Source organism: Furipterus horrens, unplaced genomic scaffold, assembly GCF_987537825.1.
Source record: "Furipterus horrens unplaced genomic scaffold, mFurHor1.1.pri manual_scaffold_11, whole genome shotgun sequence".
Lineage (NCBI taxonomy): Eukaryota > Metazoa > Chordata > Mammalia > Chiroptera > Furipteridae > Furipterus > Furipterus horrens.
Genome location: NW_028327181.1, coordinates 44795749 through 44822228, shown reverse-complemented (window position 1 = coordinate 44822228; position 26480 = coordinate 44795749). Strand labels below are relative to the sequence as shown.

Here is a 26480-nt window from a genome sequence, read left to right as displayed (position 1 = left end):
CCATTTCTCTCACCACTGCAGCCTCTTCCTCAGGCCTGCAGCCCCTCCCCAAAGTGTCTGTAGCGGGCGGGGGTGTCAGATGCCCAAGTGGAGACCGGAGTTGTTGTGGCCTCTGCAAAAGTTGGTCTCCACTTGGAGTCTGTCCAGTGAGTCCAGGCCAATAGGTATTCAGCGCCCTTGCCTGTCCCTTACATTGAAGCCACCTCCCCAATAGCCAGAACACTTCAAGGGTCCTTTTGAGGGAGGGCCAGGCAGGCCCAGTGACTGGTCAGCCCAAGGTGATCCCACCCACGCCTTGGGTTGAGCCACTAATGGGTACAACCTAGGAGTGCTCAGTCCTCTCTGAGGATGGGACCATTGATGGATGGCTATGATGTCACAACACTGGTGACCAATGGAAAGCAGCTGACAGGAAACCCTGGGAACTCCCCCTGCCCGCTTGTCACTGAACACCGCGTTGGTGGTGGGCACCTGGGGCAGTCCCAGTTCATGTGGAGCAGTGGGGGCTGGGCTGGGCAGTTAGAGGCCCATGTTCCTGTCCAAGGCCCTTGGCTGAGCCCCATGGGGCCTGGTGGGGGTGTCCATGGCCTCTGTCTGAACTTCAGTGTCCAGTGGACAGATGGCCTGCCAACTCTGCCCCCTGGGCCCCACTCCAATCAGAGGTGCACAGGCTGGACGTAGCTCCGTGGGAAGAAACCAACGTGCCCGCAGAATCGGCCTCGCCACCAGTGGGGGTCCAGGCGCTCCAGGACCTCGATGATGTCACCACGGCGGAAGCTGAGCTGTGAGGAGTCCTGCGCCGAGAAGTCAAACTGGGCCTGGGCGAAGCACGCCCGGGCTGGCTGCAGGGGAGGCAGTCGTTAGTGGGCCCTGCAGGAGGCCCTCAGAGAGGTTGCTGAAGGCTGGGAAGGGCAAATTGTTCAGGGCAGAATCGAGGGTGAGCTCGCGTTTGCTGCCCCGGCCAGGGAACTGCCACCACCCATGGGCCTCCTGCTGGCCCCTACAGCACCGACATGGGACAACATGACTGTCCTGGTGGCTCGGCTGGGCCCTGAGTCCTGGGCTGCAGTGTGGGGCTGTGGTTAGGTCCCTCTGCCTCCCCGCCTGCACATGGCATCTGGAGAAGAGCTCGCTGCAGGCACGCCAGCCTGACGCCATGACAATTGCGCCCAGCACCCAGGCGCTGCCTGCCCCACTGGGATCTCTGCTCCCAGCCGTCAGAATCTTCCCCAGGACAACTGATAGGATCAGCGGACAGGCTGTAATTACTGGTTCTCTGCCCAGGAAGGAGGCGGCACGGGTCCCAAGAGTCTGAGCCAGCTCTGGAGTCTCCCCACAGGGTGGGTGGTCCCAGGGCTGGGCCAGAGTGAGGTGGTGGGTATGGGGGAGCCCTTAGGTGGCCCCCAGCCCCATCCTGGCTCCCTTACACTCTTTAAGGTCAGAGCTGGCCAGGCAGTGAGGGGGAGGGGAGGGAGGTCTGGGATTCGGAGCCCAGAGGAGGGCTCCCAGCAGACCTGCCCCAGGGTCGGGCTGAGGAGGCTGAGCCTGCCGGCAGGCCACAGGCTGCACTAATGGGGGTCTCCTGAGGCACTGCCTGGCTTTTCTGGAATATCAGGCCCCAGGGTTCATCCTACTGGACAGAGAGGAAACTGAGGTCCAGCTGAGGATGCACTGGCCCTGAGGTCACAAGTGGCAAGGTGCCCAGTCTAGGAGCAGGGCGGGGCCGGAGGTTCTCTGAAGGTGTCCGTCAGCCCTCCTCAAGCCTGGGCTCTGGTCATGCCCCCTACGCCCTCTTCAGAGCCCCCGTTCAGCTGGGCTGCGGCAGGGTCCTGACCTCCAGCCCAGGCCTCACCGACGCCCCTCCCAAGGGAAATAGCACATCGGGGCTAATAACCCCATTTGACGGTGTCATCACCCTAATGAGAGCTGGTCCTCGGGCCCTTGATGAAAGAGCTGGCTGCCAAATTGCTGTTATTGAGAGGACAAGGGGTGGCCACCCCCCACACCCCGTGCCTGGCCAGGGCCTCACCCTCACTGCCCCACACCCCACCCAAGGCTGGCACCTCAGGAGCAGAAAGCAGGACTGAGCCTGCCGGTCGGCAGCCTTGGCTGAGTCACGTCGCTCTCCAAGCCTCAGTTTCCTCACCTGTACCATGGGACAACAAAGCTCCCAGCACCCAAAGCCCAGTTCAGTACCTGTCTTTCAATAGGCTCAACAGGTGTCAGTACCTTCATTCAACAAACATTTATGGAGCGCCTGCTGTGTGCCATGCACTACTGAGAGCGAGCCAGACACGGTTTGCCCCATGGAATTTCCAGTCTGTTCCTTCCTCCTCTTCCCCTTCTTCCCATCTTTGCTCGTCTCCCAGCTGTGCCACCAGGATATAACTGTACAATGTGGGCTGGACTCTCCCCCCATGAGATGGGCTACTGGGGGGCAGGGAGGCCCCACCAAGCGTCCTCGCCCTGCGATGGCCCAATGGGGAGGGTGGAGGCACAGAGTGGTGCACGCTGGATCCACCCACCGTCCCCATGTCTGGCTGCCTACCTTGAGTGGGGGCTCCTCATCCCGCAGGAAGACCTGCCGCTTCTTAGCGATGGTGGTGGTGTGATAGAAGTCGACCAGCTCGTTGAGGGAGTTGAACTTCTCCTCCCAGAGGAAGTACTTCCCGGAGGCCTCTCGCAGTACCTTGAAGTGCTGCACCTGGTCCCCGTAGCTAGGGGAGATGATCCATGGTCACCTCAGAGGGGCCCACAGCAGCCAGGAACCACTCCCAGTCCAGCATGGCCCTGTGTCTTCCCTGCTCACCACTACCTGGAACCTGGCCTTTCTCTTTCCTGGTGAGACCTGGAGTCAGGAGAAGGTGCACAGCAGGATGGGGGTGGGTAGTTCCAGGCCCCACTGACCTGGCTCGATGTAAGACCTCGTGCGTACCCGCTGGCAGTGGAGTACAGAGTTAAGGGAGTGGACCCTGGACCAGGCCTCTTTCTTGCTGTGTGACTTTAGGCAAATCACTCAACTTCTCTGAAACTGTTTCCTCATAATAACGCCTCTCCCTGGGTAGGTGTTCAGAAAATGCTGACCATGGCTAGTGGCACTGTTAAATGGGTTTCCCTGAGGTGATCAGACAGCATTTCCTCTCTTTAGCATCCCTCTCAGCCTGTACATTTTTCTCCGTCTCAGCCCCCACTCAGCTTTTGCAGTCCCTTAAGAAGTGAATCCTAAGACCACTCTGACTCAGACCAAAGCCTGTCAGTGTGTAAGAAGTTTAGGCACGCGGGAGGCTTCATTTCCTTCTCACGCACAACCACCTCAAGAACCTTCTATGGCTCCCCATTACCCTCAGGTTAAAATCTTAACACCTCAGGCTCAAGATTTGACTCATTTCTTTAATATATTCTCTGGTACAATCAGCAAATCTCTCTCTTGTCTCCCAGCCTTTGCTCAGCCTTCCGGCCCACAACTGCTAAATCTTCTCACATGCCTTCTAGCTCAGCTGAGGAGACAGGCTGCCTCCCCCAAACTGGGGGGGTGGGAGTGGAGGGTGGAGCCTGTTCTGCTTGGTGACTTCTGACATGATGCGGGCCCCATGCCAGGGCCAGCCGTGCAGCATGGGGGCCAGAGGCAGTGATGTGGTGGGTCAGGACCATGGGCCACACAGCCATTGCGATCCCCTCTGCATGGCAGGGGTGAGTGGGAGGAGCACATCAGGCCCTCTTCACAGTGGGGAAACTGAGGCCCTGAGTGCAGCCATGAACTGCCCGGAGTCACACAGCAGCAAAGGCCACAGCGCAGCTCCCACATGTCAAGTGTCACTCTCAAGGGCTCCCCAACCGGTTATCATTGTATATCAATAGCCATTAATACTGATGCCAGCTGCAATGCCTATCATGTCCCAGATCTTGTCATTCCCAGTCCAGTCCCACTGCTCTGTGTTCTTCCCTCCGCTGGGTTCCCCAGGGGGCCCTCTGCATCTTGTCTGCTCTGCCTGGCCACACTGAAGGCACCCATCCCTGCTCTCCAGTCAGCCTGGCCCTACCCCTCGGTGTCCTCACCTGCCCAGCCGGGCCAGGCGTTGATGCACTCCCCATAGCGAGGTGAGGAAGGCCTGTGACCCTTGGCTGTGCAGGTGCCACCAACAGGGTTGCCAGGAGCCCACCTGGCCAGGCTGGGGGCCACAGGGGAACACAGAACAGCCCTGTCCCCACCAGGAAGAAGCCAGTCTAGGAACCTGCCCACAGGAGGGTGCCCTGCCCAGGTGGCTGGTGGGGCTGCCAGCTGGGAACACCTGGGGACCAATGGGCACGGTCAGCCTGGGGACAGGGAGGGCCACTGCGAGGGAGGTGACTCCTTGGCCTCCTGGGCCACAGGCTGTGTTCATTTTATTTGGGACTGAATGAGAACTCAACACCGGTCTGGAAACTTGATATTAAACAGGAAAACCTCTTGGATTCTAGATTTAAACTCTATGAAACAATTCTGGACACAGTGCATTTCCAAGCTGGGCTGAGCCCGCAGCCTGAGTTCTGGGAAGCCCCACAGTCCCAATGTCTCTGGGGCCCCAGCAGGACTGTGGGGTCTGTCGCCCCGGCTCCCCAGCTGCAACCTGCCACGCTCTGTCCCCCCGTGCCTGCATCCACTTCCCCACCTGTCCTCCCAGGCTGGTGTGCTGCTTTGTGCAAAGTTGAAAGATTTAATCCCAGACAAGGTAAAGCTAAAGGGGTTCATCATCACCAAGCCATTATTATATGAAATGTTAGAGGGACACACTTAAGAAAAAGAAGATCAAAACTATGAACATTAAAATGACAACAAACTCACAACTATCAATAAATGATTCTAAAAAACAAAAACAAACGAAGCAAACAACTAGAACAAGAACAGAACCATAGATATGAAGATCAGAAGATCATATGGAGGGTTATCAGCTGGGAGAGGGAAGGGGGAGAATGAGGGAAAAGGTGTAGGGATTAAGAAGCATAACTCATAGGTACAAAATAGGCAGGGGGGGGGGAGTTAAGAATAGTAAAGTAAATGGAGAGTCCAAAGAACATGAACTAAAGGGAGGGGTATAGCTGGAAGGAAGGGAGATACCAGGAAGAAGGAGGCAAAGGGGGAAAAATTGGGACAACTGTAATAGTATAATCAATAAAATAAACTTAAAAAAAATAAAGATTTAAGATAAAGATTTGTTTAATGTAAATACTTCCCAGTTTGAGGGAACAGAGGGCAAAGTGGGATCTCCCCACCCAGCATAAGTCAAGGGGCCCAGATCACACAGAACCCCTCTCTCCACCTTTAAACACACCTCCAGGTTTTGCATATACTACCCCCTCTAAATTCTGCCCAAGTCAAACCTGTACTCATACTCCCAGGCCCAGGTGTAATGGCCCAGGCCCCGAGAGCAGCTCCAGACCCCTGCACCAAAGTGAGGGGCTGCATGGGCCCCTCAGCCCTGCCCAGCCTTCTGTGACCAGCTGCTTACAATAGCCTGCGCACTGCGCACCTGGTGGGCTTACGTGCTCATTGGGGCACTTCGTCCTTCAAAGTCTCCTCTGTCCGCTCTGAGCTGCTATTCCCCCTCCAAGTGTCCCGGCCCTGGGATGGGCCCAGTGCCCTCTCTGTGACGTGAGTCCATCTCAGGATGGCATAAAGCAAGCCAGCTCACGAGAAGTGAGGTTCTGTAACCAGGTGGAGCACAGACCCCACACCCACGATAAGGCCACTCATGTGCCATCAGCAAGCCTTGTTACCAGGTGACTTAGCTGCTTGTGCTGTTGGCTGTGGGACACATCTGTTCATGTCCCTGGGATGGAAAAGAAGGTGGGCAAGCGGACGGTGCTGCCTGGCCCGTCTGGCCTGCAGCTCCCAGAGGCCACGAGCTTCCCTTCCGGCAGCCTCTGAGTGCAGCGACTTCCTAGGGCCCTGTCCCTACAAGTGCCGGTTTCCCGGCGCCTGGGCTTCGGCTGAGGTGCAGCAGAGTGAGAGGGAAGAGACCAGCAGCCAGGCAGGTGGGAGGCCAGGAAACAGGTACCCCGTGACGCCACATCTGGGCAGAGGCAAAGGCCCCAAGCAGGAGCCAGGGGAATGGGTGGCCTCTCTCCTCTGGGAAACTGTGTGACCCATTGAAAAAAGATCTCAACCCCAAGTGACCACAATTTGCAACATTTTGGTGTTTGAAGGTTATCCTCAGTTACTTGGAAAGTTATTCAAAACAAAGCATTCTCTGATCATAAAGGAGGGTCAGGGAGTGAGAACAGGAGATAAGATGTGGGAAAGGAGACAGAGATCCAGGTATTCTAGAAACTTCCAACCTGAGAAGTCAATAATTCTCAAATCTGGGAAGCTTGCACATTCCAGATGCTAGTCTATGCATGGTACTCAGTAAAAGACAGGTCTTGTCCCTTCTCCCGCCTGGCCTGAACTTCCTGTTCCACAGTGAGCAGGGCCAGAGACGCACGGGACCTGCCCACAGCCAGGAACAGCCGTGCTGGAGATGCTGCTGCCCGCATGGCCCTGTTGCCAGGCCATTCCCTGGCACAATCAGTGACCACCCCTATCCGAAGCCATGCAGGGCCATGTCCATCTGACGACCCCAAGGACTCAGCACCTGGGGCCATCTCCCTCCCTGCCAGCCTGTCCCCTAGACTCCCCAGTTCCTCAACTGTGACTCTCACCAGGAATGTTTTCCTCTTTTTTTTTGCCTGGTCTTGGCCTTAGCCATCCTTCAAGGCAACTGAGGACCCCTAACCAGGAGTTGCCCTCTGCGAACTCCCTGGACCTCCCACCGCAGGCCCAGAGGAGCTGCAAGGCATGCAGCATACAGATGGCCCTGACCTGGGAGGAATGGCTTGAATGCGGACCGCCCTGCTGGGTGAGCCGTGGGAGCTGGAGCAGGGAAGTGCAGCCCAGAGCAGGTCTGAGCCTGGGTGTAGCCAATGCAGGGGCACCTGGAGCTGGTCCAGGACAGTGGACAGTGCCCAGGGCACGTGTGAGTGTATCCTGGACTGTGTGTGCCAGATGTCTGCCTCCACCGAGTCTGGGTACGGCATGTGCCTCTCTCCCTGACTGCTGTGACTGTGTGTGTGTGCCCTCCAAACAGCCAGGGCTGTGGAGAAAGCCCAGAGGATCAAGTCAGGCCTGATGCTAGCAGCAGCCGGTCCTGCCCAGCAGGTTTTTCTGGCTTGGTAGTGGCAGCAGCAAAGGTGACAATGGCAGCCCAGAGAGGATAAAACAAGTCTGGGGTAAGGTTGGGAGCCCCAGGACAGCTTGGGTAGAGGCCTGGGTGCTAACTGCCCACTGGATGGCCTCCAATAGGCATGGCCCTTCCCTAGCCTCAGTTTTCTCTTCTGAAAAGGGAGGGTGGTACCTGTACTATAGCAGACATGAAGTAGAATTGAACCGACCTTGGGAGGGGTCTGGTGCAGACAGACTCCTCCTGGGTCTTTGGGTCTCAGGGAAGGTGGGTGAAGGGTAGACCAAGCTTGTGGGGCCAGAGGGTCAAAGGGCACCAGCCCTGCTATTCCTTGCTGTGTGACCTTGGACAAGTTACTACACCTCTCTGAGCTTCAGTTTGTCTGTCTGTTTGTTTTTTCCTGTAAACTGTGTTTCTGGGATTATTTCCTCCCTGTCTTTGCATGCATAAAGTTGTGTCCCCCACTTCCTTCCCGCTTCATTTTCCCAGGAGCCTTTATCATCTTCCAAGATTGTGTGTAATTTACTAGCCTTTCATAGTCTGTCACCCCAGTAGAACGCGAGAGCCTAAAGAACAGGGAGCTTCCCTGGGGCAGGGCCTGGTGCATAGTAGGTGCTCAGTGACCAGAAGGGAGAGCAAACACGTGCATCGACTCCAGGTAACCTCTAGCCTGATGGAAAGCAAAACACCCCACTAGAGAACAAACTGTCATTTACAACAGAGGAGCCCACAGCAGCCTGGACTGAAGTGCGGGGCAAAAGTGACACACAGCCCAGGTACTGCACCCCAGCCAGCTCAGGTGTCCTCTGGAGGCGGAGGGGAGAGCCCTCTGTAAACTTGTAAAGGCCAGTCGGCTGTGGCCACTGTCACTCCATGAGGCCATAAACCCCACTCTGACAGCTTTGTGGGGCTTGGCATGAGTGCACAGGAGACACCAGGCACAGCGGGAGAGTCCCCAGGAGCAAGCCAGCGAGGTGGCAATGCTTTCCCTCGGGAGCCTGCACAGCCACCACTTTTCTGGATGGCCCTCAGGTCACTGTCTCCACGTCACAGAACGGACATTATGGTCGAAGAGAGTGGGGGCTGCCAGGGGTCACGCCGCACCCAGAGCAGAGCCAGGACAAGTACCTGGCTCCCACCTCCTCACGTCACACCCCTCTCTAATAACCCCAGAGTCAGGCAGGGCCAGGGCCACTGTGGCCCTTGGAGGGTTAATACAACGACAACTGCTCTAACTGGCATTTACTCAGCACTCGCTGTGAGCGAGGCATCACGCTTCACATAGATGTCTGTCCGGGCGAGGAAACCAGAGCTCCGAGGGTAACCGGCCCAGCGTGGGACAGCCAGCAGGTATCAGAGCTGAGATTCTTGCTCAGAAGTCCACACTCCCAGCCACACAGATTCTCTGAGTCTCAGCTTCCCACTCTGATCGCTGCCCAGTTGCCTGCCAAGGACCACTGGGAGGCCCCCAGGAGAGAGGTGGAGCCCTGACCCAGCTGGGATGAAACAGGGTACCACCTGGTGGTGCTGCGCGCAAACTGGCCAGCAGGGCCCAGGAAGCTCCTGCCTGTTCCAGCCCTGGGGGTCTTGACCAGGATGCCATGGGGAGGGGGTCACGTGCCAAGGTTTCTCTGAGGGAGGCTCCTGAACCCCTTCCCAGGACAACGCTGGCGCTGGCTGCCCTGCTACAGATGGGCTCCCTAGTACTGCCCGTCTCCCTCCTGGCCAACCCCCCGCGTCACTGGCCCACCTCCAGCTCTTTGCACTCACCCCTCCTGTGCCTGGCACATCCCCTCCCCACTCTGTGCACCAAACTCCTACTCATGCTTCAGGGCCCAGTCCAGACGTCGCCTCCTTCACCATGTGGAAGGTGACTGCTGTCATTGAATGTCCCTTTTCCATCCCTCCATCACGAACGCCCGGGCCAGGCTGTGTCTGAGTCCCACCGCGCTCCCTAGGCTGAGATATTTGGGTCTGAGCCTGCAGACGCCCAGCGGCTTGGCAGCACTTGGAGGGAGAGGCCAGGAGTGGGCAGTGCAGGAGCCACCAATGGGGAGGTTCAGGCCCAGATTCACTAGTGGAGCAGGGGGAGTCGGTGGGGGTGGGGGGAGCCACCACCGCCCCTCAGCTCAGGCTCCAGAAGCTGGTCCAGTGACTCCCCTGTGCCCCTGCTTTGCTGGGTGACCTCGGGCTTTGGCGCTGATTCCAGGAGCCATTCAAAGCCAGCCCAGCCCAGGTGGGGGGCGCCATTCCCAGGAGTGGACCTGGGCAGCCAGCACATGGCAAACCACCATTTCCTGCTTTTGCAGAGATCTGGGTGGGGAGTGGGGGTTGGGCCTGCACGGTGGAGAGGTGGGATGAGGGCTCTCCAGACACCCACATCCCTCCTGGCAGGACATCAGGGCCAAGAACTCACAATACCACCCCCCCACACACACACACCTGCAGTGTTCCCGTTTTGGTCGGGGAAACAGAGGCTCAAAGAGGGTCAGAGCCAGTCCTGCCCTTGGGGTGACCAGCCTGTTCCCAGGGGGAAGGGAAGCGAAGGCTGAGGCTGGTTACACAGCATGGAGGGGGCCACGCTGAGCACGTGGGTGCCCCAGGCCCAGCCGGGGAGACTGCCACCTCACAGGGTCCCAGTGTGCTGGTCGCTGACTGCCAGGAGGGACCGCCAGGAGCTCCTCAGGACATGGACGGCAGGCACGCAAAAGCCACGGGGCTCACGGGGCCTGTGGGAGCCAGGAGGTGTCGGCCTGGGCTGCAGTTTCTGCAAACGGGAGCCTCCTGCAGGCTGTCATGACCCCGTTTGTTCAGAGCTGCGAGGACACAGCGAATGCCCCCTGGCCAAGTCTCCCTTCCTCCACTTCACTGGGACCCCCGTGACCCTGAGACCCTCAGGCCCAGCCCCTGGGCAAGCACCAGAGTAGCCCTGTATCTGCTCATTGAGTGGTTAAATGACTTGTCCAATGTTAAACAGCCAGGAAGTGGCCTTCTCACTGCCATTTCCCCAGGTCCCAGGTAGCCTGGCACACGGCACGTTGTGGCGCGATAGGCCTCGGATTTGTGCATCTCGTCCTGCTGGTCCAGGTGAGAGGGAGCAGAGGTTGCCACCACGAGTGTGCCTCTGGGACAGCAGTTATTTTAAGCTGGCTATTTTTAAGACTCAGGAGGAGCCTTTGCCAATCCCTGGAACTGCCAAAAGGATTTAGACAGAGGACCAGCTCCAGAAAGGGGGCTGCCACCGCAGGTAACTGTGGTTCACTATGAGCAGGTGTGACAGGCAGAGAAGGCCCCAGTGCGGCCCCTTGCCCAGGCCCTCCCTGTGTCCCGTTGTTAAAGATGCCCAGCAAACACCGGTTTACCAAACATTTGGAGTTCCATCTCCACGTGAATTGCCTTTCTCCCTCTGAAGTCCCAAACCACGACCTTCCTTTCTCCTTCACTCAAGATGGCATGTGAGCCTTCACCTCCCAGTGTGCCCTCAGGCCCCATGTTCTCACGGAACCCATATGACCATATGTGACTAAATGTGGTTCTTTCCCCCCGTTAGTCTGTCTCGTGCCATTTTAACTATTTGACCAGCCAGAGGAACTAAGCGGAGGTAGAGGAGATTTTCCCTTCTCCCACAGACACTGGGAATAGAAAGGACAGAGACCCACCCAGGACCTGACCTCTTCACCCCCACTCCTGTGCCTGCTCCCAACTTCCGGCCTGGCTTCCTGCATCACCATGCGGCCTTTGGGACTAGGCTCTGTGCTGCCCAGAGGTGGCCAGCCCGTGCTGAGGAGCTGCCTTGTCACCAAAGCAGACCTCTATCCCAGCCATCCTACTCAGTGCCAGGCAGTACTCTAACTGCTCTCAACATATTGACGCATTTCTTCTTTGCAATAACCCATTTCACCTGTGACGAAGCAGGCACAGAGAGGTTAAGTGAGTTGTCCAACATTACACAGCCAGGAAGTAGCAGAACCAGAATCTGACCCGAGCACCTGGCCCGGTGTCCAGGCTCTCACTTATGTCACCGTATCGCGGGACCCAGTCAGAAGTACATTCTGAAAACCTGCCCTGGTGCCTGCGTGTCTCCCGTCACCAGTCTCTGAGGACAGCTAAACCGCTGGCATCCTCTTCATCTCTGATGATGCATCTTTCCTTTTCTCTTGTAGTCCTTTTTTTTTTTTTTAATAAATGGTGACTCTTTGATGGCTCCTTACTGGTCCTAGAATAATGCCCAGACACCCCAGCCTGGCACTTGAGGCTTTGCAGTCAGCCCAAGGCTGCTTTTCAAGCACACCCTTAAGCTCCGGGCCCCCGCCTGGGGCGCGTGTACTCCCCTAACACCCAGACAGTCACCTGCTTCCAGGAGTTTGCTGGCACTGCTCCTCTCTGGGGATCCCGCCACCTCAATCTGTGAGCCTGTTCCAGTTGGAGGCTCAGAGCAGACACTGCCTCCCCTCCCCCACACCCGGCCTGCCAGGCCACCACTCACTTCACAGAGATGGAGAACTCCCCCGGCGAGCTCTCACTCTCCCGGATTAGAAAGGCTCCGAGGTAGTTTCGTTTCATCAGAATCTCTTCAGCCAGCTGCCGGGAAATCCTGCCCGAGTACCACCTGCAGAGAGAGGGGACAGGTGAAGACAGTGAGGGGCAGGGCCACCTTCTCTGTGCCCAGATGCTCAGCATCGCTGATCCTCACAGCACCCCCGAAACATCGAGATACAGTTGCCCCCATGTCACAGACCAGGAGCCGGAAGCACAGAGAGGCGAAGCAATGAACCCAGGGTCACACCTGCAGAGGCAGGGGCTGGGACCCAACCCCAGCATTTGGGCTCCGGAGCCCAATCCTTCCCCACACGCCAGACAAACACACACCATTAGGAACACAGAAATATCAATCAAACCTCAGAAAACTTCCACCCAGACAACCCCAGCTGAGCTTTTCCGTTTTAGATGATAGAATCTTAAAAGTGGGGGAAAAAAAACAATGACAGAAACAATGGCAGCTTTGGTCTGGTGGTGAAGGACCTCACCCTATACCGGTTTCACAGACGCTCAGACTGAGGCCTCCCGGGCCTTCTCTCACAGGCCCAAGTCCCTTTTCCCGCTGACCGAGCAGAACTGGGTGTACGGAGGTAACTGTTGAATGCTTAGTCTTGCAAGACCCCCCACCCGCAGGGTCTACGAGGTAGAGGCTGGGATCCTGCTTCTCCCTCAGCCCTGCCCACCTGGCGGCAGGGTTCCAGGCAGCTCCTCGCTCCTACCCCAGCCCCCGCTTATTAGGGCTCTGCCCACCCTTGAAGGGTCCAGTGGTCTCTGACTGGCTTCTCAGCCCCAGGATTTCAGCCCGGTGCAGGGTCACGGAGGGACCAGTGCCGCCCAAGGGCAGGCCTGGACCCTCCATTCCCCTTCCTGTTTCTCTTCCCTCTTTCAGCAAAAGTTTACTGAATCTGAGCTTGGCTCCTGGGGGCAGGTGTGATGTGAGACTTCTGTTCTCTAGGAGGTGGGCAAGCCCTGGAGCCGAGAGCCGAGGACAGCAGGTGCAGTGGCAGAGGCCGGAGGTGTCCTGCCCTCCCCCTACCCACACGGGCCCCACTCGTTACCACCACCCCCGCCTGCCCAATGCAAGCACGGGGGACCCTTCCCGAGGCTTTTTCTGGCGACTAACACACCTGGCCTGTGTGCTGAGCCCCTGGCACATTCTCAGGTGATGACTGAGGGAGCAGGTGGATGAACAGCCAGCCCCCCACTGTGGTGCCTGTGCTGTCTCCCAGTAGCCACGTCACTAACACACCCTGTTGGCTGCCTCCCTGCCCACTTTATCCTCCCAGATAAGGTCTCTGTCCTCACGCGTGTCTCAGGCACTGCTTCTGGAGGGGCCCACACCCTCAGAAGTGAGGTTCCAACTGAATGCTGCCCTCAAACAGGTGGGGACCCCGGTGCATCTCGTGGTGGGTATCCCCAGGAGGCGAGGCGGTGGACGGGGCTGCCAGGGGGAAACCAAGGCAACCTCCTGGAGAGCTCAGCCTGGGGTTCTGGAGTTCGGGGGCCATGGGCACAGGCTCCCAGCCAGAGGCTGAGCTGCACGGGGGACCCTGAGCTCATGGGGGCCTGGGAGGTGGCGCCTGTGCCCGAAGTCCCGGCAGGACACATGCAGGGCCTGCTGCAAGGGCAGGGGCCCAACAGGGTTCCACATGGGGGTTCCTGAGGGCCTGCATGTCTCCAAAGAACCCACGAAACCACAGGAGGCGTCAGCGTGTGGGCGGCTGTCACCCTCAAAGGGTGCTGCAACCACACCCTTCAAGGAAGCCAGCCCTGCCCCCACCAGGGGAGACAGGGCTGGTCTCCTGGGGCAACGCCCTGGATGCCAGAGAAGCCAGCATTTCCCGCTGCCCTGGAGCCCAGCCCGGTCCCACCAGCGCCACGCCCCCCTAGGCCACCTAGTCCAGTCCTCTCCTTTACTGATATAGAAACTGAAGCCCAGAGAAGGTCTGGGATCCCTGAAAGACTGCACAGCAAGTCCCTGGCCTTGGCCTCTCCCCCAATCCCAGCTGCTCTTCAGGGACCTCCACCACCGTTTCTGGTGAGCACAGCCCTGGGCCCAGCCATGTGACCCGGGCGGGCCGCCCTGCCCCCACCACCTCCTCCGCAGCCCTCAGGAGGATGAGGGTGCTATTGCGTGCAGTGTTGGTGCAGTGTTTCCGCTGCTGCCACGCTGAGGGGTTCAGAGCCCTCCTCCTACACGCCTCTGGTTGGGCCTGCCCGCCGCCCCCCCCCCACACACCCCCCCGGCAAACTTCGGCTCTAACTTCCAGGCCCAGCTGACCGTGCTCTTCCTCTGGGCCATCCACCTTGACCCGCACTGGCCATGCAGCTGGTTAGGCACATCCGTGACTCCCCAGGGGATTCCTGGGCAGGCGGGGGTGACAGTGGGTGCTCAGGGAAAGAGTGGGCGTGGTGTAGGCACAGGCTTTTTGAAAACCCAGCCACCCCCCCACCTCACCCGAGCCACCACTCCGTATCCCCCACATCCTCCCCACCTCTGGGGCCTGATGGGTGGAGTGAGGCACTGAGCTGGAATTTCCCCACTGCTATTTTGGGACTGGGGCAAGTACTGAGGTTAGCCAAGGACAAAATTGGGCATGGCCTCAGGTGGGTTGGTCGGAACCCTGACCCCCGTGCCCACTCTGTCCCAGACACAAGCGGCCAGAGCTGGTCCCCAGGACCCCAGGAGCATTGCAGACTGGAACCCGCCATGGCCCCCAAGTGCCCTGGGTCCTCTTGCCTCAACCCGCAGGACTGCCTGACAGGCCCAGCGCAGCAGCTCACACATGGTCGCTCTTCTCCCCTCTGCTCAGGGCTCCTCAGCAGCTGGGGCCTTCCAGGCTTCTGGTCTTGGCCAAGTCACTGCTTCCTTCTGGAAGCCCCTCCCCAGCTGGCCAGCCCCAGGGATGGCTTCTGCCTGTCCTCTGCTGGCCTGCAGCTGCCTGGCAGCTTGGCCACGGCTTGTGGCCCTGCCCTGGGTTCTCGCCTTCTCTCTCTACCCTCATGCTCTCCCTTTACTGACAGAAAGGCTCTAAGGCCAGAGGGGCAGACCCCTGTCCAATGTCACTCAGCCCAGAGGGGCTGGGATGCCTGGAGTCTAGACAGAGTGGCTGGAACCCTGGGTGGGACAGCACCTGCCCAGCACATGACGTGGGATGTGCGGCAGCTCTGGAAATAACTCAAAGACAGATAAAGAGGAAATACCCTCAGGTCTCACCCTAGCCCTGCACTTCCCTCCCCTTTCGCTCCACAGGCACATAGACATCATGGCTCCTGCCTGACTGCTCCAGCCTGCCTGGCCTGGTCACTTGACTCGATATCTGACAGATTCCCCCCCACTGCTCAGAGACCTCCATGGCTTCCCACCACCCTGGGCCTGATATTTGAGGCCCTCCTGCCAGTCCCACTGCCATGGGTTCTCCCTCACTGCTTCCCATGTCCAGCAATGTCTTTCTCTTTTTCTACTTAGCTAACTCCTATTCATCCTTCAAAACCTCACTCACTGCCACCTCCTCTTAGAAGCCTTCCTGGGTTAGTTATCTCAGTGCTGCCTGCCTTCTCATGCTGTATTTTCTTTATATCCTGTCTCCCACAGGACGGTGCTGCTGTGACCCCAGCCTCTCATGTGTGGTTCCAACAGAGTCCCGGCTAGGCCCCCGGGCCATTGCTAGCACATGGTGAATAACTGAGGGAGCAGCTATATTTTGAGGCTACCTCAGCCATCATTTCAAGCATACAGAGTGGGCCTTCCGTAGATTCTTGGCACCTTAGACCTGCCATTCTCATGGCAGCAGCTTTGGATGGGATACCACCTACTAAGAGCCTGACTGGGGGCTTCCCTGGTCCAGCAGGTCCCAGACCCTGGGTACCTGGGCTCCACATGTAACTCTCACTCTGCCCTAATCCCAGATTCTGCTTGGCCAATGTCCCCTGTGTGCCGCAAAGTCTGCTTCCTGCTCACCCCTCCACTCCTCCATTGCCACCCTTACTCCCCACCCTCACACAGGGCCAAGCCGGCCCCTTAGACAGAGTTCTAGACTCACCCACAGGCTGGAGCCTTATCCCTCTTTGTGCTACCAATAGGGGACCTGAGGAACAGGGAGAGCAGGACCTACCCAAGGCCACATAGCAGCCAGTGGCCCAGACTCATCAAGAGCCCAGGGCCCCCCTCTCCAGGGGTCTGGGACATTCTCTGGTGTTCCAGGTCCTCGGCACTGTGGCCAGGGCTGGCCCTAATCCTGCCACTGCTTTAGAGAAGTCCTCACATCTCTATCCCCTGTTCCTGGCTTGGAGTAGAGCCTGGGGGCACCAGATAGATGGGTGGGGCTGGGAATGAAGTGGTTTCATGCCTAAGGGATACACCAGGCAGCAGCCCGGCCAGGTGGGGACACTCATGGCAGGGACTGGGGTGGGGGTGCCTTGAGGTCAGAGGGGTGGGGTCATGGCCACTCACGGGTGGGGTTTGACTCGGATGTAGTTCTTGGGAATAAAGCCCTCGGCACCCCGGAGCTCAGCCTTGTACCAGTTCTGGTCATCTTCCATGTTCAGGATCTGCAGGCAGGAAAGACACATCCACTCAGTCACCCGGGGAGACAGCTGTCACCTGCTGAGGGGCTTGCTGTTCAAGTGCCCTTTGGCTTCACCAAGCTGGCCCTGGGGCCCATTCCACAGAGGAGGGGTGGGGACCTGCCCGAGGTCACAGGGACCATGCCTGACCCCATAGTGCCACCCCTGGGGAGAGGTCACAGCTGCCCCAGTGGGGCTGGAGCTGGACTCTCAGGATCCCTTGCAGACTGTGGGGTTTCGGGGGGGGGGGAAATCTGGGGTGCCTCTGTTCCTGACTTGTGGCCCTGAGAATGGGGGTCCCCCAGTACTTGCACACCAGGCACTGAGCCATGGGGCACAGGTCAGAAGTCCCCAGGGAAGTCAGGGAGCCTCGGCCTGAGCTCAGCACCTAGTGAGGGTCACCTCGAGTCACTTGCATTTAAACAGCCCTTCTAGTCTGAATTCAGGGGTGACGATTCAGCAGGAGGTGGCGGCATTCAGGCACTGGGGAGCAGACAAGGGAGACCTTCGGGCTGGGCTGCGGCTGAGGCCTGGCCTGCCCAGGTCACGAGGCCCCTTGTCCACGGTGTGAGGCCCCTGTGGCCCACTGGTGGGCTGAGAAGCACCGGACGGCTGTGGGGGAAGCAGGCGGGGCTGCAGTGGACACAGCACAGAGCTTAGGGGTCCCTCCTCACTCCTCTGGGCAAGCTGGCCACTTGTCACCCTGATTCTCACCTGAGCTCTGAGGCCATGATCACCCAGGGCTGTTGCGCAGGCGAGGAAACAGACCCAGAGAGGGGAGGGGAGCCAGGCCGGCGCAGGGACAGAGCAGAGCCCACGCAGCAAGCCTGGACTCTGGGCCTGGGGTCTTGGGTTCTGCTGGTCTAAGGGCCCCTGCCCTGCCAGTTTTCCCTCTCACTGCACCTCCTACTTTGTCTCTGGACCCAAGCCTGGCAGGGGCGGGCATCTCCCCTGTGAGTCCTGCTCAGGTCCCGGCTCAGTCCTAGTGGGGTGCTTGCTGAGCGGACAGTCTGGCTACAGGGCAGCGGCCAAGGAGGTGCACTGCGAGAGCCGTGGCTGGGCCAGCTGGCATGAAGGCGGCTGCTCACACAGCTTCATTTTGCCAAGAGAGCTGGGACTGACTCCTTGGCCCAGGCCTGTGCCCCAACCCATGCGGCAGGCGCCCCTGTCTGTCCGCCAGGCCTGCTGAGTCCCTTCCTTCCTGCCGCTGTCGCCAGGGCACAGTCAGCAGGGACAGAAGGAAGCAGGTGGCTGACTCAGGAAAACTTTTGCTCAAAACAAAACAAAAAAATTCTCCCAATTACTAGAGAAGTAAACCCTGTGGGCTTCCTTCCAAGGCCATAGATTCAACGAAGAAGCCCTGGAGCCTGGGGCTCTAGATCACTGTCCGCCCGACTCTCTGTCGCCTGTGAAACGGGTACAGTGAGGGCCTGCGCTGCAGGGGCAGAGTCTTGTGAGCCGTGAAGTCCTGTGTGGACATGTGAGTGTCATATATACTCTAACCCTATTTTGTTGTACATTGTTGTTTTCCTATTATCTTCACTCTGGGGACCCAGAAATGTTCCTGTTGTTTCTATTAGCTGAATTCTTACTGTTAACATGGTTCAGAAGCCCTGGGCCCTCAGACATGGGTGCTCCCACAACACAGGGAGAGCCGCTCCTCTCTGGGGAAACCTTGGCTTTATCCCCGCCAGTGCCCTCCGCCCAGGATGCTGTGCTCCTCCGCTGTGTTCTGCTCTATGCAAGGGAATGTCTGCTATGTACTGAGCACCTGCTGTGTGCCAGACGCCGTGCTAAGGAACAAGGGGCTTCCACCTTTGTGGGCAAAGGTAACAATAAAAGAGGAAGAAAGCAAGTCGACAAGGTGACAATTTAGTGGTAGGTTTTCTGAACAACCCACGACAGGACAGTGCAAATGAAGGATGTCTGGTTGGGGACAAGAAGGTTTGCAACAGAGGTCAGGTGAGGCAGTAGAGAATCGCCTCTCTGAGGAGGCAACGCTGAGACCCAAATCACAGGAACAGACTCAAGAAGATGTGGGGCCAGTGTACAGGCAGAGGGAACAGTCAGCCAGTGCAAAGGTCCTGCGGTGGGAGCAAGCCTGTCCCTGGAACAGGAAGGAGGCAAGGGTGTCTGGAGTGGAGGCAGGAGGGGCAGCGTGAGGAGGTGAGTAGGGAGAGTCGGGCAGGACAGGCAGGGCAAGAGTGTAGGTCTTTGACTCCAGGGCAAGCAGTTCAGATTTTGTTCCAAAAGCCAAGAAGAGCCCCTGGAGGGCCATCAGGGGAGGGTCAGGCTCTCAGTTATGCCGGCTGTGCGGAGACTGGGCTGGCGGGAGCGGGGGCAGGGAAACGCTGTGCACTAGCCCCGGGTATGGGGGGTGGGGGCGTTGGTGAGGATGGAGGCCTGGGGGCTGTGGCCGATGGGTGCTGAGACGCGGCGGGGTTCGGTGTAGGCATTGGCAGGGTCCCTGGCATGACTCAGTGAGAAGGTGCCTAAGAGATGAGCAGGGAGCCACTGAGGCGTCTCCGAGGCTTTGGGCCTGCACCTGGCAGGCTGTCATAACCCTGAGCAGCCACGGGACTGGCTGTGGGGCGGCAGGTGGGCCAAGCTCAGGGCTGCCTACATGGGGTCTGAGGTGCCATTAACCTCCCCGTGGCGGAGGGTGCCCCAAGTCTGGGTCTCAGGGACCAGGTTATCCATGGAGAGATAGGGTGAAGCCACCACCCACCTCCCTCCTCCAGCCAGGAGCTGCACGGTGCTCTGTACCCCGAAATGCCTGGCCGGTCAGGGAGTGGGTCTTTGTTTCTGGGGAGCGATGTCTGAGGTCATTTGTCCAGAGTGGGTCAATGTGCCACTGAGCTGTCCTGCAAGACCAGAGCTCAGATGCGTTCGCTGCAGCTCCTGGAGGCTGGGGTGCCTGAGAAGCATGGCCGTGACAGGGCCTGGTCCACAGGCAGCACTCAGGAAAGAGTCAGGCCACGAGGTCAGACTCCACCGTTGCACTGCCCAGAAAGGGACAGCCATCAGACCCATGCATGGTGGCCCTGGCCCAGGAGAGGAAGAGGGGACACAGCCACATTTTTAGAGTTATAGAGAGCAGGCCCCAGACTGGTATGGGTGGGTGAGGCACACCAAGAACAAAGTTTAAAGGAGCTCAAAAAACTTCAGGAATCAAGATAATATTTTAAGACAATATGTTAAAAAAAATAAAAATTAATGCACATACTCTGAATATGGTCTTTCATTAATAATAATGTCTCAATATGTAACAAATGTACCATGCTACTAATGTAAGATGCTCCCAAAGGGGAGCTGAGTGCAGGCAGGTGGGAGTCCCTCTGTACTATCTTCTTGATTTTTCTGTAAATCTAAGTGTTCTAAAAAGTAAAGTCTGCCCTGCCTGGTGTGGCTCAGTGGGTTGAGCACTGGCTTGAGAGCCAAAGGGTCACTGGTTCGATTCCCAGTCAGGGCACATGCCTGGGTTGCGGGCCAGGTCCCCAGTTGGGGGGGTCTGAGAGGCAACCACACATTGGTGTTTCTCTCCCCCTCTCTCTCTCCCTTCCCCTCTCTCTAAAAATAAATTATATATATATATATATATATATATATATATATATATTTTTTTTTTTTTTTTTTTAAGTAAAGTCTATTTAAAAATAAATGCCGAAAAGAAATCCATCCAAATCAGAAGTAAGGCAGATTTGACCTCCCACCTGTACCACCTTGGGAGCAGGAGTCCCAGCACCTCCCAGTCGGCAGCTGTTAGTTATCAGGCTCGTTCTTTCTTTCTCTCTCTCTCTCTCTTTCTTCCTTCCTTCTTTTCTTCCTTCCTTTCTTCTTCTTCTTCTTTTTTTTTTTGTCATTGTCAATACACTTTTATCAACATGGTCACATGCATTTGCTTTCCCAATACCAGGGCAGAGTTGAGTGGCCATGACAGAGACCAGAGGGATGGCAGAGTCTAAGATATTTACTCTCAGTCGGGCCATTTCTCTCTAGTATTTTTTTCCAGGCACAATCCAGTGCGTGAGGGTCAGTTCCCGCCACGAAATTAGCACCTAGTGGTCATCTGTCTCCAGCTGACTCTGTGTACACACATCCGCATTCTGCTTCGTGCCGCCTGAGCTTTGTTGTGTCATGAATGTTTTTATGCCATTAAACACTCCCCCCAAACTGCATTTTTAGGGCTGTGTAATATTCTGTTTCATGCCGAACAGGTAGTCTAGGTTGATGCTACGTTGCAAACTGTCATCAGCATTCCCCACCCCCACTTGTTCATTTTTCTCCTATCCTATCTCCACCTGACAACGCTACATTCTACTCATTTATCTGGTTTGTGGCCCAAGTGACTGTGGTTTTCTCCCCACTGAGTCTTGCACGGCGTGCTCCTCAAGTCCTTCGTGGGCGACGCACACACATCCGGGCTCTGTCTGTTTCCCAGAAGCAGAATTCTGGGTTAGAGGCATGGAGACTTTTAAGGCTTTTTATGTTTCCCAAATACCCTTCAAAATAATGATGTCACTTTACCTGCCCACCACCCACATGTCAAGGTGCACATTTTCCCACGCCCTCGACAGGTAACCTTGGAGGACCTTTTAAAAGCAGAATTCCACTGATCTGGCGTCTTTTGTCACAGCTGAAACTGGCCACGCGCTCACATCACTTCCGTGGCAGTTTTCCTTTGCCCATTTTCTTATTCTGCTGTTTGTGATTTTCTTGTAGGCTTAGAAGAGCGCTTTACATATTAAAAACATTAATATTTTGGCATTTTTTCCTGCATTTTTCCTTAGTTTAAGCCACCTTTCTTACCCACACTGCTTCCACTCCTGCTCTTTTGTTATCTTTTTAGAACATCCCTGGCGAAACCCATCAGTGAGTACACCTCCCACTGACTGCAAAATGCAGATCCTTTGCAGGTCCTGCCTCTTGCCTCCCCCAACCTCATCCTTACCACCTCCTCCTCACTCACTGCTCTTCAGCAGCAGACCTTTCTCTCCATTCTTCAAACTTGAGAGTAGGTCCTGCCTCAGGGTCTTTGCACCAGCTGTTTCCCCGCCTGGAGCTCTCCACTCTTTGCATAGTTGCCACCTGCTCATTCCTCAGGTGTCAACTCTTTGGAGAGACTGCCCTGACACCCCACTCGTCACAGTGCCTTCCATCTCCCTGTGTTGATTTCTTCAGCCCCCTCAGCACCTCCTGACCTCACTACCCTCTGGAATGCCGGCTCCAGGAGAGCAGGGCCTTGCTTGGTTTGCTGCTGTGTCCTCACTCCTAGAACAACACCTGGTACACAACAGGTGCTCAGTACTCAACAGAGAACAGATTGGGGGGCGGGGACGGGTGAAGGGGGGTCCAGAGGTGCAAATTCCAGGTCTAAGATAGGTAAGTTCTGAGGGTGTCATGCACAGCATGGTGACGAGAGTTAACCCTTCTGTGCTGTGTATTTGAAAGTAGCTGAGAGAGTGGATCTGGAAAGTTGTTGTCAAGAGAAAAACTGTAACTATGTGAGGTGATGGGTGTTAACTAAACTAATTGTGGCAATGATTTCATAGACATATATCAAATCATTAGGATGGACACCTTAAACAGATGCAAACTTACATGTCAATTTTATCTCAATAAAACCGGAAAAAATAGCTCCACAAGTGTTCGTTGAATAAATGAGGGAAAAGGCAGCCCCTTCCACTGCCTTCATTCCTCCATCATTTTTTGAGCTTGAAAGGTCCCCTCCTCAGTCTCCACGCACATGAGGTGCAAGTCCCACTGGGAGAGTGCCCCAGTTTCTGCTAACATTTAAGTCCTTTTTTCCTCCCTCCCTCCCTCCCTCTGTCCCTCCCTTCCTTCCTTCTTTCAACCTTTCCCTTGTCTTACTGAAAGCCTGCTATGTGTCAGGCACTGTTTTATGTCCTGCGGCTCCACTGTGATCCCCTGACCTGGTAGGTAGCTCAGTTGGTTGGAGCATCATCCCAATACGCCAAGGTCGTGGATTCGATTCCCAGTCAGGACACATACAAGAAGCAACCAATGAACACATCAATAAGTGGATCAGCAGATCCATGTCTCTGTCTCTGCCTCTAATCAAGTAAAAATAAAAAGCAAACACCCCAGGAACTGGCTAACACTTTAGCAAATGTTGGTGGGAAATGACCGAGACTACTTACTCTCCGGGTGGGAAAGCTGGACACAGGAGTCCGGGAGAGCAGTGGGGATGTCACAGCCTTTACAGTCCCTGTAGGGAGCACTCACTGACCAACCCCGCCCACTGCTGGCCCATCTCTCTGAGCCTCAGCAGGAGCACTCAGCCCATTCCTACTTCCTCACTGTTCCAGTCCCTCCCACACCTCAGGTCTGGGTTTAGAGACCCCAGCCTGCTGATTGGAGAATGAAGCTCTGGCCCAGGCTTGCTCTCACAGAGGGTGCCCGGGCTGTCCTGCTGCTAGGCCTGCCTCCTCTCCGACTGGCCACGTGTCCACAGGGCCCCAGGCACACACAGGTACCAGCATCCTGGTATAGAGAAGGGGGTGTGGTTCTTTCTGGGAAACCTCAACCTCCCCAGCCCACTCTTCAGTATCGTAGGGGACAAAACAGCTTCCAGACTCAAAGGACAAAAGTTCAAATTCGACCCCATACTAAACAAGTCGCGTCACCTCCCTGTGTCTCAGCTTGGCCAGTCATGAACATGGGGGCGCCAGTCCTCTCCACTCCAGCAGCGTAAACAGGACACAGGGCACTGCTGAGCTTGGGACTGGGTGCAGCCTGGTGCCAGCAAAGGGGCACTCCTGTCCTTTCTTGTGCTTGCAGCTTCAGGCCACAAGCAGGGCCCAGGGCTCAGGGAGGACAGTGAGACGCCGGGAGGGTTCCTTGGCAGGCAGAACAGGGAAACTGAGACAGACAGCTGAACACACTGGCCAAGCAATTTACAGCCAGATACAGAAGAGAAGGTCACCTCCCTGCAGATAACATCTGGGCCTCAGATGTATTTCAGCTCCAGGCCCAGAAACACAGCAAAACCAGGTGGGCAATGGCAGGACAGGCTGCAATGACTAAAGACCACCTGCCCTGTCACTGACCCATCCGTGGAGACCAGGACCCTGACGGGGCACACCTGGAGGACGGATGAATATTCTGCTGCGACCCTCCCCTGAGACCTCCCCTAAGATCCCTGCCTGCTGGCCTGAAAGAAGTTAGCCTTGGCAGTGTGGCTCAGTTGGTTGGATGTCATCCTACAAAGTGAACAGTCACTGGTTCGACTCCCAGCCAGGGCACATGTCTGGGTTGCGGGTATAGTCCCTGAGTGGGACGCAAATAGCAGGAACCGATGTTTCTCTATTTCTCCTTTCCTTCCCCTCTCTCTAAAAATAAAATAAAAATCTTAAAAGGTCTCTGAAGGCAGTGGGCAGCTGGCAGCTGACCCCTGAATCTGTCCCCAAGGCCCCTTTTCTCTGAGTTCCCAGTGAGCTCTGGCAGCCCAGCCCAGGCTCCCCTGTTGCTTCTTCTATGCTAGGCGCTTCCTTGCTTCACTGTCCCCAGCTTTAATAAGTGTACCCTCACAGTCACCTGACCTCATGTTGTGAAATCTTTCCTACATGAAGTAATCTGCCTACACACTCCAGCTGGCCCCCGGCAGACCTGCTCTGGGCCGGGTCCCCTTTGCGGTAACAGAGGGACATCTAATCATAGGCCCACTGCTCCTGTGCAGACTCAGGCCCAGGCCCAGGGAGGGGGGTGACTTTCTCAGCCAGTGCCAGCTCCAGAAGCCCAAGTCTTGGCATGGCCACTCTGGAATCCAGCCCCTGAGCAAACTTGCAAGCAAAGACATTTCTGGAGAGAAAGAGACCCCCCACAGACCCTTCCGCCTGGGCTGCCCTTGGAAGGCTGCAATGCTCATTACAAAGGCCTGGACAGCTAGAAAGAGGTGGTGGTAGGACTGACGGACTCTTCCCTTTTCTCCATTCTGCTGGGAAACTCATTCCTGACATTTAAATCACAGCTATTTTCACCCCAGTAGGTTACATGTGTACTTTTTACTTTCCTAAGAACTTCCTCTTTCCTCCTTCTCTTCCTCCCCCATCTCTCTCCCTCCCTCTCTCTCTCTCTCTCTCTCTCTCTCATTCTCTTGTTTCGACAACTTCTCAAATTCTTCCCTGGAAAACTGGGTGTTGAACCAACTCCTGCCAGGTACTGTGCTCATGTCCCCCGAATCCTCACACTGGCCCCCAAAGGAGGGACCATTAAAGACCCCTCATTTCCTAGAGGGGAAAGCTGAGGCTTGGGGGGAGGAAGTGGAGAAGCTGCCCTGTCCTCCTCCAGATGCTGGACTCTTTTTGGGGAGCTGTCCTGGGTCCCTGGTTCTTAACCTTCCCAACCCACGTGCGGCCCACTCAGCCGCTGGCCGTCCTACCTTGAGTGTGTCTCCCTTGTTGAAGGCCAGTTCATCGCTCTCTGTGGCCTGGAAACTGTACAGGGCCACCGACTCCATTCTGCCGTGCCTGAGCCCCAGCAGCCAGGCGCGGAGCTGGGCCAGCAGCTTCCTGCTTCCTCTGCAGTCGAGGACTGTCTTCCTTTGTTTTGAGAATGTGTTTGTTCTTCTGAAGCTGAGACTGAAACTGCCCCTGACGGGAAGAAACAGGAAGCAGAGATATGTCACCGAGCAGGGAGGGTGTGGGAGCTGGCCCGCCCTTACCTTAGACCCCAGAGGCCAGGTGCAGCTCTTGCAGAGTTTCGGGCAGCCCTGGGAGAGGGGTCCCTCTCTTCGTACCCATGTTACAAACGAGGACACTGAGGTCCCCCGAGGAGAATCCTGCAAGGCCAACCTGGCGCTCAGGCATTGTGCCTTGTGGTCCCAGTCACCCCCACCACTTGCCCACTCTGTCTGCCACATTTTCTGAACTCCAGGGCCTCCCATGACTCTCCAATGCTAACTGCCTCAGCCCCAACTTGTTTCCTGGCATTCAAGGCCCTGCCGAGCCACCCGCTGCACAGCTGTCCAGACTCACACTTTGGGTTGTTTTCTTTATATGCTTTATCGATTATGCTGTTACAGTTGTCCAAATTTCTTTTCCCTTTGTTCCTTCCACCCAATGACACCCACTCCCTCCAGTTGCCCTCCACTTAGTCCATGCCCATTGGTTGTGCATATAGTTCTTCTCAACCTCTTCCTGTCTACTCCACTCCCTCCTACCATGCTCCTTAATTCCTGTACCATCTCCATCCCTTTCCCCCTTTCCCCTCCCTGCTGACCTCCCCCCAATATGTTCCCCATACCTATAATTCTTATCCCACTCTCGTTGCCTACTTAGTTTGCCTTTGTTTCGGTTTATTATCTTCTGTTGTTGGTTCTTGTGATACAGTTTTCATTTTAATGTTCATAGTTTTGATCCTCTTTCTCCTAAACAAGTCCCTTTAACATCTCATATAGCAGTGGTTTGGATCTGATGAACTCCTTCAGTTTTACTTTGTCCTGGAAGCACTTTCTCTGCCCTTCTATTCTGAATGACAGCTTCGCTGGATAGAGTAATCATGGTTGTAGGTTCTTGCTTTTCATTACTTTGAGTATTTCTTGCCAGTCCCTTCTTGCCTTAAGTTTCTTTTGAGAAATCAGTTGAGAGTCTTATTGGGACCCCTTTGTATGTAATTCTCTTCTTCTGTCTTGCTGCTTTTAAGAGTCTCTCTTTATCCTTAATTTTTGACATTTTGATTATAATGTATCTTGGTGTGGTTCTCCCTGGGTCCAATTTTTTTCAACTCTCTTTGCTTCCTGGACCTGTAAGTCTATTTCCTTCCCCAAATTAGGGAAGTTCTGCTTCATTATTTTTTCACATAATTTTTCTATTTCTAGTTCTTCTTCTTCACCTTCTGGCAGCCCTATGATTCAGATGTTGGCCCACTTATAGCTCTCTGATAAGTTTCTGAGCTTCTCCTCATTTTCCTCACTTCTCATTTCCTCTTTCTGCACTGGTTGACTGTTTGTACTTTCCCTATGTTCTGATCTGTTGATTTGATCCCTGGTTTTCTTTCCCTCACCACTAGTTTCGTATGTGTTTTTGTTTATTTCAGCAGGCCTAGCTTTCATTCCTTCCCTGTCTTGTTTAAGATCTGCTGTTAGGTCTGTAGGGATTCTTATGACCAAAGCTCTGAACTGAGCCTCAGAAAGATTTCCTATCTGCTGAGCTGTTAGAT

General features: G+C 56.0%; 1 protein-coding gene across 1 annotated transcript; it reads right to left on the bottom strand.

Moving 5' to 3' along the window:
* Positions 1-588: 588 nt before the first annotated feature.
* GRAP (GRB2 related adaptor protein) lies at positions 589-24904 on the bottom strand. The gene is made up of 5 exons (XM_090257782.1): positions 24703-24904; positions 16189-16286; positions 11683-11805; positions 2549-2717; positions 589-842 (listed from the first exon to the last, which is right to left on the bottom strand). Exons 1-5 carry the CDS (start codon positions 24778-24780, stop codon positions 657-659), a joined length of 654 nt encoding a protein of 217 aa, XP_090113908.1. The 5' UTR covers positions 24781-24904; the 3' UTR covers positions 589-656.
* Positions 24905-26480: the final 1576 nt, after the last annotated feature.

Coding starts and splice junctions, on each gene's coding strand:
- GRAP (XM_090257782.1), bottom strand. CDS start 24,780: ATGGAGTCGGTGGCCCTGTACAGTTTCCAGGCCACAGAGAGCGATGAA. Junction 16,287..24,702: donor ACAAGGGAGACACACTCAAG/GTAGGACGGCCA, acceptor TCCTGCCTGCAG/ATCCTGAACATGGAAGATGA. Junction 2,718..11,682: donor GAGTTCTCCATCTCTGTGAA/GTGAGTGGTGGC, acceptor CATCTCCCCTAG/CTACGGGGACCAGGTGCAGC.